This window comes from Anas platyrhynchos, chromosome 11 (genome assembly GCF_047663525.1).
Source record: "Anas platyrhynchos isolate ZD024472 breed Pekin duck chromosome 11, IASCAAS_PekinDuck_T2T, whole genome shotgun sequence".
Classification (NCBI taxonomy): Eukaryota; Metazoa; Chordata; class Aves; order Anseriformes; family Anatidae; genus Anas; species Anas platyrhynchos.
The window spans coordinates 23,617,097-23,632,688 of NC_092597.1; the positions used below are offsets into that span (position 1 = coordinate 23,617,097).

General features: G+C 54.7%; 1 protein-coding gene across 3 annotated transcripts in view; it reads left to right on the forward strand.

Annotated features, from left to right (window-relative positions):
- Positions 1-8,987, forward strand: part of MAP2K5 (mitogen-activated protein kinase kinase 5) — a 125,872-nt gene extending 116,885 nt beyond the window's left edge. For all 3 annotated transcript variants that reach the window (XM_027465711.3, XM_027465713.3, XM_027465712.3), the window contains one exon: positions 8,380-8,987. In XM_027465711.3, coding sequence (XP_027321512.1) covers positions 8,380-8,484 — 105 coding nt within the window. In that variant the 3' untranslated portion in view covers positions 8,485-8,987. The remainder of the gene's footprint in view (positions 1-8,379) is intronic.
- The last annotated feature ends 6,605 nt before the right edge of the window (positions 8,988-15,592 follow it).

Sequence of the window (15,592 nt, forward strand, 5' to 3'; positions counted from 1 at the left end):
TAGCCGCAGTTCTAGCACTGACCTAGGCTAATCTGCCTTTGCAATTTCAAGAACTATGTTTGACTCCTCTGAAAGTAACCTTAAATTGTAGTCTTGTAAGAATTCCAGAGCTGTATCCTTCACTCCTTCTCCTAATGAGGTTATGACCAAATGCTCATTATAATTGCTTTAGACTCCTTTTAATTTTCAAGCTTATTAATCATAAGAAGAGTTATTTAAAATTGCATAAATTAATCTTAGATTAAAAGCCCATCAAAGCCTCGAAACAATTAAGAATAAGTAGGATTTCCCTGGGGCAGCAAGTTTTATTTTAATAGTGTAGTCAGGTGGATATCAGAACATTGAAGTATGGTAGTGATTAATGTATGCAAAATTTAAATGAGAGTTTTTAAATGGCAAATCTAAATCACATATTGACCTAACTGTAGGCTTTAACTGCATTGTCTGTCATATATTTAAACTGTTTAGTAATCAACATTTTAATTACAGTGTATGTTCGGGAGGCCATGCAACAAACAAAACTCACCACTTTCCGACACTCCGCGTGGAACTGTTTAGCAGGCGAGGGCCGTGCTATTAACTGCTCAGAATAAGGAATGAGGAAAGAGAGCACAAACTTCAAGGAGACTAATGATACTTGATTTTGCTTATAGGTGTATTCTTGTCCCTGCTTTATCTACACCCAGGAAAAGCCACTGATCGGTGTAGTTTCTGACCTACTTCGATACCCCCACCATACCCTAGACAAATGGGTGCTTTGTGCTCTCCAAGCTGGCAGAAGCTACAGGTGATGTCCCCGTGGGGTGGGAAATTCTGGGAAAACATTATCTTCTGGATGCTATCATCTTCTAATTGCTGAAATCCCTTTGCCCCCCACAGCTTTGCAGATCTATTTGAAGACCCGTCTTTTTGGCCCATGCTATGGGACATTTTGCTCTAGCAGCCAGTTGAGGATGGACTTGTGGGCATGTTGAATTCTTTGCCAAGTGCAGTGAGAGGCAGCCCTTGCCCAGAGTAGTCAATATATAGAGGGTGGCAACTGGGGGAGAGATCTGGGCCAGTAAACACTTGGTTACCTGCTGTGGGCAAAACACATCCTAAAATCGCAAAAGTGAAGCAAGGGATGCAACAGCCAGGTCATACTTCAGTAGTGTCTGGCAGGGTCTTCCCACTCGTGTATATATCCCGTGTCTCCACGGATCAATGTGAGCATGTGGAGCCTTCAGATTTTTTTACCCCACTTGAGCCTTAGAAGAGAGCGGTGGAGAGAAGGCAGCTGCGTGGCGCAGCCCCTGAGGAGGACTCTGACACCTTCTGTGCCTGTGAATTAACAATGTTTTGGGAGTCAGCAGTAGAGTATTGGCCTGAGGATTCCTCGCTGCTATTCCTGGCTGTGGGAGCAGAAATTGGCCTTGTGGATAGCTAGCACAGATAATTAGAACAGCGTTTAGTTTGGCTTGTCCTTGGAGGCAGAAGCTCTAGATGTAAAATCCTCCACGACTGGAGGCAGTAGTAATGAAATCCTGCGTGTGCAGAGGTCACTAGAGGGGGACGCAGGGTCAGTTTGGGGGTAATTTGGGTTGCTTGAACACTTTGTCTCTCCAGGCATCCGGGGAGGTAAAACAGCTCCAGATCTGAGGTTTGTATTTGTCATTTTGGAGGTCTGACTTATATTCCCACTAAAGATGGGAGTGGGCAAGAATTTCCTCTTGAATATGTGCCCTCATTTAATTATAAGAGCTGTAAAAAGCATAAAAACATCAGTAGCAATCGGAGAACTAGCTGGGATGCTAACTGTGGTGCACTAGATAACAGCCAAGTTCTTATTTTCCATAATTGCAGGGCTTGCACTCCTTCAGACAGCCAGGAATGAGTTGCCAAACAGACTTTTTACAGACCAAGCCTGCCTTCAAACAGAGGGCACCTCCAGTAGAGTAAGACATGAGACATCCCAGCTGATTCAGGAGCAAAAGTGGGGTGGGGTGGAAATGGGTCACAGATGTCCTGCAAGCAGCGATGGGGCTGTGCAGAGCTGGGGCAGAGCAAGTTCTCCCGAGGTCTTAACTCCACCTGCCAGGGAAGCCTTACCCGTGTCATCAGGGGTGAGGGAAGGGCACTGATTTTTTCATTTTTTCTTAAAAGATGCCCCAGTGCTCAGAGCTGCCATGTTTTTGCAGGAAGAGCTCTGCGTTGAGGCATCTGATGCACCACCGAGATCCTCGGTGCTGCAGAGCAGTGACACGCCGGCTCCAATATTGCCTAATAAACTGCTGCATTGTCTTCTCCCTCCCCCTTTAAAAAATGGCATCAGAATCGCGTGTTGAGCGGAGAGTGAGCTTCCCTTAAAGCAGCCTGTAGCCATCAGTAATATTTATTTTCTCTATTTGTTTTAAGCCTGTGAAGACTGTGGTTTCCTCCATACTGTCCTGATGGAGCCCTGACCAGAAAGCGTGCAATGCCCCTAGCCCTAATGTGCCATTAATGATAGGTTAATGTACAGTATAATGTTTTTTGGACTATGGGTTCATTACACTTCTGAGTGCAAGGTCCTTCTGCAGAGCGCCCAAGGTCCCATTGCATTATATCATGCAATAAAAATACCCTTTTCATATCACAGGCTAATAAACTGTATTTGAAATGCTGTCTAAGGGCACTGCCATCGTCTTGATAGTCTATGTCTGCAACAGTTGGGATCTTTTTATTATATTTTTTGTTACGCTGAATTCAAATTTTTAAATGAAATGCATAATTTGTCTGTGCCTCTCCGTAATAAATGGAGCACAGGGCTTTTACTACACAATCTGGGAGGATTCCTGTAAAAGAGAGCGTGAAAAGGCTCGCACTGGTGCAACCAACGGCAGCGCTGCCTAATTCCTAACATCCCTTGCGTAAGCGTGAAGTCCTTTAGGGTCGTTTCCAATTTGCCAGGTGTTGTGATCACATCTGGGTGTCAGACAGTTGTTACCAGCAGTTTTTGGGCCATGAAGTGGTGTCCCTCCTTCCTCCTCCATACCCCTCAGGTTCATGCTGAGGTCTGTCTTTGCAGCTTGGAAGCTGCTGAGAGGCTGGCACTGGCCGTGCAGGATTTAAAGTCAAGGGCATGGCTCTTTTTGCTGGGGAGGAGGAAGGAGGGAGGGTGTGCAGCACCCCAGGAACCCGCTGCTGCTTTCACCACCACCAAAGTCGGAGGTGGGTGCCGTGGGGGCACCTGGCTGTGATCCTGGCAGTGGCATGGGCAGGACAGGCACGGCGCTGCTCATCCCTGTGCAATTTGCTGCTCTGGCCAGAGCCATCCGTAAGCTCGAGGGGCCACGGGATGGCTTTCCCAGGTGTCCTCCCCTTAACCTTCGTGTCCTCCTGCAGGGATGCAGCTCTCCGTGCAGGTTTGAAGGCTCACGTGCCCCTGAGTAATGAAGTGAGCCAGCCCTGATCCCAGCACGTTCTCCAGGATAGCCAGGAGCAAGTTGTGCTGCCCCAATTAACCTCTCACCGCCCAGCAGAAAAAAATTAAGGAGGTGATGCTGGGGTTGGATCTGACCGTATTATCAGAATAAGAGCAGTGTCCCTGGGCACCGCTTGGAACTAACGTTCCTCTCCGTGTCCTCCATGTACCCCCATGTCTTCTGCTCCAGGAGATCCCACCCTGTCATTTTTGCAGGTTTGCAAGGAAATAGGTGGCTCATTAGTGTTTCAAATGGGGAATCTGCTTTTTCACCATCCTGGTTAAGGTCAGCAGCTGCATATCTCATGGACCCATTAAACCAGCCTGATCCACACTTGCTTTGTGCTTGGAAAGTCCTCTGAAATCACAGGAGCATTGCTTAAACAATGTTATTTATTGTCTGCCTGTCCTGTGGCAGTGCTTATGGACATGGGTGTAGGTCTAAACCTCCGTGGTGCTATCCAAACGTGGACGTTTCATAGTCAGTGGCAGAGGAACCCACAAGCAGAGCTGCCCCTGGGGGCAGGAAGCACCCCATGTGCCTGCAGCCCTGCCGAGGACACGGTTCTGGTTTGTTGCAATAAGCTCTGTACAGATTAATATCAAAAATGAAGATTTCTTAGGCCGGAGGAGAAGACCATGAAAGCAAATTACTGAATTTTAAGGGTAGGTAAAATTACGGAACTTTTACCCTTGAATAATGGCGATTTAATTGACTGGGCTAAATGATTGATGGCGTGTGGGCAACGAGTTCGAATTACCAGGGCTGTGTGTTCAGGGGGGTGCTGCCCTTTTAATTTCATGTCAGATATTTAAATCATTTATAGCCCCCTCTGCGAGGCGCTCCCCTTCGAAAGAGTTAACCTGTCTGACGGGACACTGCAACTTGAGAAATGTACCCTTTATCAAGAGAACGAGATGAGACAAGTTCATTTAAAAAGCCTGGTTTGTCATTGTTTATCTAATTTTCAGAGTTGACACACAAAATTAGGCTGGCTGACACTCACTCTGTGGCTATCCCCAGCCCCGTCCTGCCTGACCTTTTCTGCTCCGAGCCGCCGGCAGCAGAAATCGCCCAGCCAGACCCCAGGGCTGGGGCAAGGCGGATCAGTGCCTGGCCAAGATGGGGGGAGCGGTTTGGTGCTGGCTTTTTTCCCTTCCCTCCTCACCCGATCTCCCTTCCCCTTCTTTCCACACTCCCCTCCAAAAAACGTCTCCAGTTTAATTCGCTGCTTTCTGCGGTGCATGGTTTGGTTTGTGGGAGCTAATGGTTGCTGTTCTCTAGGTGCCTGAGAAGGGAGGGAGTCAGGGACTGGATGCAGAATAGTGGCAAAACGTGGAGAACCCGACGGGGTGACCTTGTGAAGAAGTTGCGAAGAGCAGAGGAGACTGCTGCTGGTGCAACCATGGTGATTTGAGCCTTCGGAGGAAACTTTGGTTGTTTTCCCCGAGACATTTCTGGATGCCGAGCTGCCTACAAGTACCTCTTAGATAGTTCGTGTTGCATCTCAACTTAAACGCCGCTGCGAGCAGGCCAAGGGCAAGTTTGATGGGTTCACACATTGTCCACAGTTGTGTGCTCTTGGTGTGTTTTCGTTGCAGTTGCAGGTGTGACTGCAGCAGCAAGGTGCTTCTGAGCGAGGTGTCGTCTGGTGGGGCCGGGTATTAGAGGCAGGAAAGTGATTTGGGGCCATCCGTGGACCCTGTGCACCCTGTGCTCCTTGTGACTTCCCTGCTTGATGTGCCTGACCTCAGCGTGCCGTGGGCTGGCTACCAAGATCTGCAAATACAGGTCCCAGTGAGGCTGTAACCTTAGCTATGGTGGAGATGTCTGTTCTCACATTCCCCATTAAAAAAAAAAATCATCAACAACAAAAAAGAGCCCGGCAAAAACATCCCTTCAGGCTGAGAAAAATCCTCGCTAGGGCAGTATAAAAACGAGAGAAATCTAAACAGTGGTTTCGGGTGAAACTTATTTCTAGGGAGAAAAACGAGTGCGTAAAACCCAAGGCTTCAACGGAATAACCCCACAAAGCAAAGCAAACAGGGTGAGCAGCGTGGCGAGCTTTCCCTGCGTGCTCTGAGCAGCTGAACGGCGAGGATGTGGTGGGTGGGAGACGTCTCCTCTGCGGGGAGCCGCTCCGTCGTAAAGGAGATTCATGGGAGAAGCGGACTGTCTCCTAATAGCTTTTTTTTAATTGCCCCAATGCATCTGCTCTTCCTCGTCTGTGGGCTCCGTTGTTTTTCCCTAGTTCTGACTGGTGTCCTTGGCTGCTGTTTTGTGTAAGAGGCAGAGCAGCTACCTCTAGGCTGTGTTGCTAATAATAAGCCTTTCCCTTAGTCTTGCACTTTTTGCACCCAAAAAGGTGACGGCGTTGTGCAAACCACGCTTGCACGGATCCTTTCAGCACTCCCACGAGAGAGCAGAATCGCGTGTTCCCTTCTAGCCATAAGGCTGGAGGAGATGGAGCAGCCTCCTGAAGGTCAGGCTGGAAAGTCTGCGGCAGCGTGGGGAGAAACCCCAGGACTCCTGCCTCCGGGTCCCAGGTCGTGCTCCCTCCCGAATTATGCCCTAGGTAGGAATCGAGGCGTATTTCAAAACCGGGAACGTTTCAGATTGCATTTGTTTAAATAGTAAAACCCAAATGTTTGTGGGATATCTGCAGTAAGGAAAAAAAAAAACAGAGGGTGTAGTCTTGCTCCGTCATTGTTCCTGACGTTAGACATTCAAGACCAAAGCTGAAGATTTCTGGTAGCCAGGTGTTGGAAGGGAAAAGACGTTGTCCATATGCTCGGTGCCGCGAGCGTCTGTGTACTCAAATGCATCATTTGAAGATCATCCATCTTCTCTCGGTAGCATTGAAGTGTCTGCTGCCATCCTCCAAGCTCTCGAACGGACTCTGGGACCTCTGGGCATGTTCCTCGTCCTCGGCGGGCCGAGCTCACGTGTGTCTGCCTGCACCTGAAATTCAGAGCCCTCGAACAAACTTAGCGTTGCTCCCTGAAGCCAGGCGTGCCTGAAAGGAGGCTTCAAAAGAATTGAATATTGGGGGAAAAAATATATATTTCTGTAACAGTTAAAAAGAGCAAATTTGGAGCATCGCTGTGGCTGGCAGGGGTTTGTGCTTCAGAGAAACTCATTGCCGGGGCTGTTAGGCAGCTGTCAGGGCACCAGAGGCTGTGAAACAAAACACTTGAGATGTTTTTAGGTCTTCATGGTCTGTGTGGTGTTCCCCTGGTGGCGGACCTCCAGCTCAGCCCAGCGCCTCCACCGGCGGATTGCTCCCTCTCCTCCCAGAGGTGAACTGGGCGAGCAACCTGAGTCTTACAGGTCCCAGTAAGACTCGAAGAAGGGCTCCCATGTCTCAGACTTCTCCCCAAAACGTTGTAGCTGAGATCCCAGCCGTCCCAAAGGGCTGAAGCGCCAGCGTCTCGCCCTTCCCGCGTGCGTCCTGCAGCCGAGCGGTGCGTTTTATCCCTGCGCCTCCTGCGTATGCTGGCCCTGGCCCGCCGAGTGTTTTATTGCTTCAAGCTGGCGCTGCGAGGATTTATTGTGCTCTATTTAGCCCAGTTGCTTCTTCATTGTTCCGCTCGGTGCCATCCTACCCCGGCCGACCGCAGGCATCCCGGGCCCCGTGTCAGACCCGCTCGCCGCGGTGCTCGGTGCCGGTAATTCCCGCATGTACGTCACCGTCCCCGCGGGCTCCCCGGCAGATCGACTCCGATTCCTTTCAGGCATTGTTTGCGAGAGCCATGAAGTTTAGTGTTGCAAAAACTGAGCTGCTTTTGAGTGATTTGGAGGGAGAGGTTTTCATCATCTGTGATGGTTTCTCCTGGCGATCGCTTTCTTGCAGCCGTTTCTGTAATTGCGGTGCTTGGTTTCCTGTGGATTTTTATACTTCATTTGAGATTCAGCTGAAGATGGCGTGTTCCCATCTCTAGGAATGGGGCCAGATTGAGGCATGAGCTGCCTAAGCTGGCTGCTGAAATTGCAGGCCATATTTTTGTTTAATCCTGAGATGCTGTTCTGATTTTCGGAGGTGTCTTAACTCTTCCTCAGTAGCCGTGTAGTTTCATGGGTGAGAATATTTTATCGTCATCCCTCCTTCCATCATACTCTGGTTCTTGCAGTAGCTTCTCCTGAAGGCCTGTTAGGGAATGCTTAGGTGAGATTTTAATTTCTTTGTCAAATGATTGCTCCAAAGGACTTGTGCTCACATGTGTGTGCATGAACCATGCCTCTCCTGATGGCTGCTGAGTGCTGCAGAGGCTGGAGCCTGGTCCAGCTCAAGGACCGAGTAATTGGGGGAATTTAACACCAGGAAGGGCATCACTTTTCCTAGATAGTTCATACAACCATCTGTGTAAGGGTGAGGTGAAGAGGAAGGTTCCTACTGGCAGAAGTCAAGGGTCTTACAAGTCCTCTGCACAAGGGATTGCATTTTGTTACTGGGCGGGAGAGTTGCACAAAGGGGATATTAAAGAGAGAAACCTAAGAGATTGTTAACTTTAACAAACAGACATATGGGTTGGTGTTTTTGTGAGAATACCTTTTTATCAAAACGTGGTTTTGTAGTTGAAGAGCCTCGCAGGCTGTCCTAGGAAGGAGCTCTTCCAAACCGTGGTGAGCTCAAAATGTTTTTTTTAAAAAAAGAAAACCTGATGTTTTCAAGGCATGCCGGGCTAAGGCCTCAGCAGCGTTTGGGTTCTCCCAGCCTTCCCTTTTCTGTATAAAGGACGTATGTGGATAATATGGATCCAACTAAAAGCCCACTGGCTTGAGTAGGTGTTTTATTGCATTTTTATGAGTGTAACTGCAGCACGTTCCAATGCATTTTTTCCAAACATTACAAATAATAATAGAAAAAACAATTATTTGGGTTCTCTTAGGAAGAGTTGTGTTTCTTCTGGCTAACTCTGCCTGTCCTATTCTCCAGGGTCACCCGTTCATCATGCAGTACAACGACGGGAACGCCGAGGTGGTGTCCATGTGGGTGTGCAGGATGCTGGAGGAGCGGCGATCGACGCAAGGACCGCAGTGAGCTGGGCGGCTCACGGCAGCAGCTCGTCGGGGACTGGCACCAGCAGTCCCTCGCTTCGGACTCAGTCTTTCTGGATCATATTTTGCTAAAAATATTTTCTAGAAGCATCAGCACAATCTTTCAGGATGTTTGTTGATGCCTCCTTCCCTCCCTCCCATACACACACATTAAGGAATTTCCTTCACACATTTCTTTTATTGCTGAGCAATTTAATGTCCTCAGATTAATCTTCAGTTAAACTGTACACAGCCTTAAAGCAAGTATTTTTATCTATATTTTTTGTTATTGAATGTACTGTATATTTCATGGCTCCAGAGTATTTTTTAACTGTTAGTCTTTTGCTATTGTAAGAGCGACACGCTGACTGTTCGGAGGACTTCCTAAGGAGTTGCTGGCTGTCTTCTGAGCGCAGACATCCACGAAATGCTTGTTTGAGATTGTTTTGTTTTTTAAGGAAAAAAAAAATAAGAAAGTGGTGAGGGAATAAAAGCATGTCAGGTGTATCAGCAGTGGTGCTCTCACATGATGGGTGATGCTCTGTGCTCCTGGGGGCTTGCTGTGAGAGCCACGCAGGGAAGGCAGCACCCAGCTCTGCACAGAGAGCACCCAGCCATGGCTCGGGCACCTCGGGGTGCTCCCCGTGTGCAGGACGGTGACTTCAGCCCTCGCCACACCAACGTGGTGGCTTTGCTGAGGTGCAGAGGGAGCAACCGAGGGCAGCCCTCTCCTAAAAGGGGAGCACCAGGTGGGCACGGGGGGCTGGCAGCAGCACGGAGCGGCTGTAGGGTGCTGCTGCTGCACCATGCGAGGAGGCTGAGGAGCAGGACACGGGCTCACAGCATCCCCTGACCTCGTGGGGGAAAGGACAAGGTGCGAGCAGCAGGGGTGAAGCTGGCCCCGTGCTCCCCACACGTCCCCGCTGCCTGTTTGGGGAAGGGGCTTGGTGCTGGGGGCACGAGCGAGCATGGTGGTGGCCACCAGGAGCCAGGGAGCACCACTCACTGCTGCTGGGCAAAGCTCCTGGCTTTGCTCTTACTGCAGAGGAAAAAAGAAGACACGAGCATCTCTGCTGTGTTTGTCAGTCCTGCAGTGTCTGTGTGTGTTTTCACAACAGGCTGGTACCCGTTTAATCAGTCCTTGTGTTCGGGTGCTTCCTGCAAAAACACAGCAGAGAAGAGGAGGTGACAGGCAGGCTTGGGGTGTAAACGGGGGTTTAGGTCAGCAAACTGAGCACTGCTGCGACGTGGGCAGGGGAGGAGGTTGAGGGGTTTGTTTGCTTGTTTTTGCATTAGAAATAAACTTTTGCTAAAAGAAAAGCTCAGGTAGTTTATTATGTACCAGCAGCCTGGAAAACACGCAGTGAAAAATTCCCACCGAAGCGCTACAAATCCTAAATGTTACTTTGGAAGCAGCCTGGAAAATATTTGTTTCCTTCCTTGGAGGGATCATTTGTCTTCTTTTGATGTATAGAGGTTGCAGGCATGAACTTATAGACTAAAGTTTGTCTTAATTGCTCTGATGTCACAACCTCCCTGGCAGATAACAGTACAATGAATGAGTCAACGGGACCGATACCTTCAGGTCCTTTTTCTAAAGTGAGACAAATTTCTTCCCTCTGAGCCAACCAGACTACAGGCAGCCCTTTCATTTATTTATCTCTAACAGTTTGCATTAGCTTTCTCTGGATAAAAAGTCTCTCCCTCAGATTTACTTAAAAAGTCAGTAAAACCAAGGCTTTTCCTCTCGCTGGCGCTGGCAGGGAGGTCGGGAGGGGAAGACGTCACCCTGAAAACCTGCGCCGGATGCCAGCTGATGGGAACGTGACAAATCTGCCGGCTAGCAGCCTGACAGTGGCATAATTCACTGGCACATGTATTAACCTTGCTGTCTTCATCAGTGTGCTTAATCAATCCGGCAATCATGGGGGAAGTTTGGGGCCTCTGTCCTCTTTCCCTCCCCAAGTTCTTGAGCTCGGTCCTGGCCTCCCCTGGGTGCTCCCAGCCACGCCAGGTGGGTCCCTGCTCCTCTGGGCTCCTCTCCCTGCAGCAAGCGGGTGCTGAGCCCACACCGGTGCTCTGTGGGGTGTTGGGAGCTGGGATAAGCCTGGTGGGGGGCACCCACGCGGACGGACAAAGGAACCCCCCCGGCGTGCACCCTGCAAGCTGCTGTGCTGCATTTCAGCCGCGGAAATCCTGCCTCGGCTGGGCTCTGCGCACTCGCAGAGGTGACTTTGCTCTCAGCAGGATGCGCACAATGCGCTGCTGCGAGCCCAGCCCCGGGCTGCTCTGCCTCCAGTCCTGCACCGAACGTCACCCCAGCCCCGAAACCCGCTGCAGGGATGGGAGGTGAACAGGCAGGGAGGATTCCCCAGCCACCAGGCAGAGCTCGAGGCGCTGGGTGCTGCTGCGGGTGTTGGATGCTGCACGTGCCCATCCCCGTAACGTCACTCATAGCGGTACCGGGGGGTGTTTGGGGAGCCCCCAGGCTCTGGGAAAAACTGGGTATGCCCATCGGTGCCAGGGCCTCAACTGTTCCAGTTTTCTCTGCCCCTGATCCTTGCCAGGCGCTCATCCTCTGAGACGAGCCAGGGGGGTGTTTGCCCTTACACACGGTGCAGAATTAGAAAAGATTTTGTTTCTCGTGTCCTGTGGCCAAGTCCATCCTGCTGTCAGCTTTCCAAAGGCAAAGTGGCAGCCTTTGTTTTCCGAATAACAGCCTGAAAAGCTGCCCGTGCGTGTGTGTGTGTGTGTCTGCGTGCACGTGTGCATCTGGCAAAGGCACCACAAAGTGGGGACTGCGGCCGGCTGAGGCTTCGAGGGCTGCGTGCGGTCCCTGTCCCATCCCTCGCTGTGGGCTTTAATGCCTGTGGGGCAGGGACAGCACCGACCAGCCGCCCCTGCAACCGAGCAATCACTGGGAACAGCACCGAGGAGCTTCATTTGATCCTTCTGACATCAGAGAGCAAAAGCAAACCGGAGCGTGGAATCTGCGAGCAGCTCGTGGAGCTCTGTGGTCCTACAGGGAAAGTTCAACGGGAGGCAGCGAGGGGAAGGGGACGGACCGCGGGGGACCCTCTCCGTGATGCAGGGAGCCTGGGGGGCACCTCTGAAGCAAAACCTGGGAATTTGGGTCTTTGTGGGAAAAGAAAAGAAAATAATGTAACCTGCTGGCTGAGAGCAAAGGCTCCCGCTGCCTTCGGGCAGGAGGTCAGAGGGGAGCCACCGGCATCCAGCCCCCAGGGCTGCACCCAAGGCCCCCAGGAAGGCTTCGGCCTCAGCCAGAGAGGAAGAGGAGGGAGGAGGCAGGCGGGGGCTGCAGCAGGAGCCACGGTGGGGGAGTCAGGGGGGCTCAGGGGGGTCACCGCCGGTGGCTGCTCCCCGCAGCGCAGGGGCCAAGGGCAGTGGAGGCACCCTCGGGCTCAGGGAATCGGAGCTGCAAATCCTGTGCCTTTGCGGGGATTTGGAAACAGGCGGCCCCACGCTGCTCCCTGCAAGAGCTCCGCAAGGCGCAGAGCGGCTCAGCCTCCTGGGGACAAAGCATCTTTGTGCAGAGGCTCGTCCTGTGCTCGCACGAAGGTGTGCAGCCAGCAGACCCCACGGGGGAGACCCCCACGGGTGAGACCCCACTCAAGCAGCACCACCAGGAGCCGGCCTGTGCAGGGCTTGGCACCCGACAGGCTCTGATGGTGCTGAGTTAAAACATGTCACAAACACCCCCAGCTCTGGACTCCCAGCTTCTCCAGGGGGTGCTCCAGAGGGTGCTCAGGGTCCCTCTTCTGTTGTGCGAGGTTATTTGGGGGTGGTTTTCCATTGCCTGCTGCGGCACAGGAGCAGGGCTGCAGCCTCCAGCTGCTCAGCGCCCTTTTGTCTGCTTTCTCTCACCCCCCCCCCGTACCCCACACAGCCCCCCCTGCCCTGGGCAGAACCAGCATGACCCCAAAAGCCCCAGATGAGGGGGCAGCAGCAGGAGCAGGGCCCTGGGCAGCAGAGGGGCTCTGTGGCACCGAGCAGGAGCCGTGCCCCGCAGCGTGGCGGTGGGGTGCTGAGTCACAGCAGTTATTTTTGGATAACCCATCCTCAGCCTCCACTGGGGACTTTTTAAGCTGTGGGGGGCTCACAGGGCACAAATCCGGAGGGGATCAGAGCCTGACCCCGCTCACCAGGCTTGGCGGTGCTGCAGTGCCAGGTGGGTGAAAGTCTGGCGGGGGAGGAAAAAAAAAATAGAAATATAAAAATCTCCAAATATTTGGGGCTGCAGGAGGCTGCAGCGGGAGTGCTGCGGTGTGGCTGTAAAGGGACGGCCATAAAGCACCGGGGTGCGCCCAGCCGGGATTTATGGGGTGAGCCTCACTGCCTACCCCAGCGGCTGCCGCTCCGCCGGACCCCCACTGCGGCTGCTCTCCCCGCGGCGTCCTGCAGCGAAAGTTCAAGGTTTATAAGGAGCCGCTCAGCCCCGGGGCCGCTGCGTGGCAAATGGATCGCGGGGGGGTATTGGGGCGGGGGGGGGACTTCGTGGTAGCGGAGACAAAGCTGCGGGGGAGGCGAGTCCCGTCCCGTCCCGTCCCGTCCCGTCGGGGGCCGCAGCTGCGGGGTGCCGGGGGCTCGGGAACAGCCCCGCAGCCCCCGAAAAAATGTGGGGAGGGTCCCGAGGTAGGGCCCGGGAGGTTCGGGGGGGTCGCAAAGGTGAAGGGCAGCGCTGCCGTCGGGGGGTGAAGGGGGAAGTAAAGGCGGCAAGGGGCTGAGGAGCATCAATGGGGTGCAGAAAAAGGGGAATCGTGGGGGGGAAGCAGCCAGGGGGGGTCACAGCCAGGGCGCTGGGAAGGGGTCCCGGGGGTGTCCCCGCGACCCCCCTGCCCAGCGGGAGCTGAGCACGTCGGGGCGGGCGGAGTGTGCCCGGCCTGCAGAGAGCCGCCGCCCGCTTCCTTTGTCAATGTCCAGTAATTAAAATGTCACCGTTTAATTTTCAGGCCTCTCGGAGCAATCTTTTCCTAATAAAGAGTCTAATCGAAACGCTCCTTCCCCCCCCCGCCTCCCCGGGAAGGGCCGCGGAAGAGGCTGTAAATGCGCAGAGCCGCTGCGGATCGATAGAGAGAAGCCCGGATTGATCGGCCTCTAAAATTAAATTTATTGGGGTCATGGTTTTATATGGTGCTGATACAACTGTTAAATGGGGAACATTCATTTCCAATAGGAGGCGTTTATTAAACTTCCACTGAATTAGACCGCCGTGATTTATGTGGCAATCTCGGCGCAGCCCTCCAGGAGAGAAGGGCCTTTCGCGGCCGGCCCCGGGTGATTATTTATTTATACACCCGTGACACGGCTCCCTAAGTTTTAACCTAAATTATCCGCCGGCCTCGCCCGCCAGCGGCACGGGCGCGGGGGTCCCGTCGGGGCGCAGCTCCCTGCCCGCAGCCCCTCGGCGGCCGCGCACCCCCGGGCCTGGGGGGGGACCCCGGGGGGGGGGCCCCGGGGCGGCGGAGGCGCCCGCAAACGTCCCGGCTCTCGCGTGCGGCGATCGTTGAGCGTTAATTAGAAATTCATTACAATTAAAAGCCGCGCGCACACGCCTTAATTACATCTGATTTTTAATTCCGAATCCGTGTTTACACAGTAAGCGAGACGTACCTCCTGATTATCCCCAATACTCTTTATACTGTACTAATTATGTAAATTAAACCTAATTAACTGACAAAAACTGCAGTCAATTCAACTGTTAAAAGATACGGCGAGGAGCGGGGAGCCGGCGGGGAGAGCGGCCGGAGCGGCGGGGCCGGAGCGGAGCTTCCCCGGCCCGGGGCTCCGCGCTGTCGGGGCGGCCTCGGCCGGCTCCGGTGCGGGGAACGGGGACGTGCGGGAACGGAGCCCTGCGGGGAACGGAGCCTTGCGGGGAGCGGGGACGGTTGGGGCACAGCCGAGGGGGCCGGGGCAGAGCCGCAGCCCCCTGCCCCTTGGGGACCCCCGACGTGCCGCCCCCCATCCAGCCCGGGAAGGGGCCGCCGGTGCCTCGCAGCCCGGCGAGGAGCAGCAAAAGGGGCCGGAGCCGGGCTGCCGCGGCCCGGAGGGGGGGGGCTCGGCAGGGACTGCGGGCATCCAGCCCCCGGGGACCACCCCGAGCCGGCGGAGAGAGGGGCAGCGCCTCCAGGTCTCCCACCGCCGGCTCCTGCGTCCGCCCGGCTGGAGGACGAGGGAGCGGATAAATAATTAAAAGGCGAGGAATAATTACCGGCTCGGGTTGCCAGCGCCGCGGGAAGGCCGCGCTGCAAGGCCCGGCCGGCAGCACCCATCCCGTCTGTGTGTGTCCCCCCCCACACCCCCCGACGGGGCGTCCCGACCCCCCGGTGCGGCGGGGCCCCGGGGGCAGCGGCGGCCGCGCTCCGGCCCCGGTGCTGCGGGGAGCGGGGGGAGCGGAGCGGGGTCGGCTCCGGCCCCGCAGCCTCCGGGACCGCGGCATCGGCGGCTCCGCACCTGCGTTTCGCTCCGCGCCGGTTCCGCCGCATCCTCCCGGCGCCGGGGACAAAAGTGATAGCTGGGGGCGATCCGCGCCGTTATTAACTTCTGTTTGATCAGTGTAATTGCGCCGATCGCGGCCGGACGCGATGATTAATTACAGTTTAATTAATGTGGCCGTGACGAACGCTGCATGCGGGAACCCACCCAGGGCGGAGACGCGGCTGCGGGGCCCCCTCCGCGCCGGTAGGACCTGGGGTGTCCCCCCCCCTCCCCACGGCTCCGGTGGCCGCCGGTGCTGCCGGCGTGGAGGGGGCCCCCGGAGCGAACGAAAACCCGCGGCCGTGCCCCCCCCGCCGCCTCCGCCCGGCGATTTCGTTGCCGGCCCGGTTCCCCCCCCCTCCATCTCCCATCCCCGCCCGCATCCCCCCGCGGCCGGTCCCGCAGCCGCGCAGCCCCGGCGGAGCGCTCAGCCCGGGGGCGGCGGCGGCGACGGGGGGGGCCCGCTGGGAGCCGCGCGGCTGCGATTTCGATGGGGCCCCTCCGCCGCCCCCCCCGGGCTCCTCTTTTCGTTGCCTCCCTCGCCCCTCGCCAACTCGCAACGAGCCGCGGCCCCCCGCGGGTGCCCCCGCTGAGCCCCTCCCGGTGGCGGCTGCCGG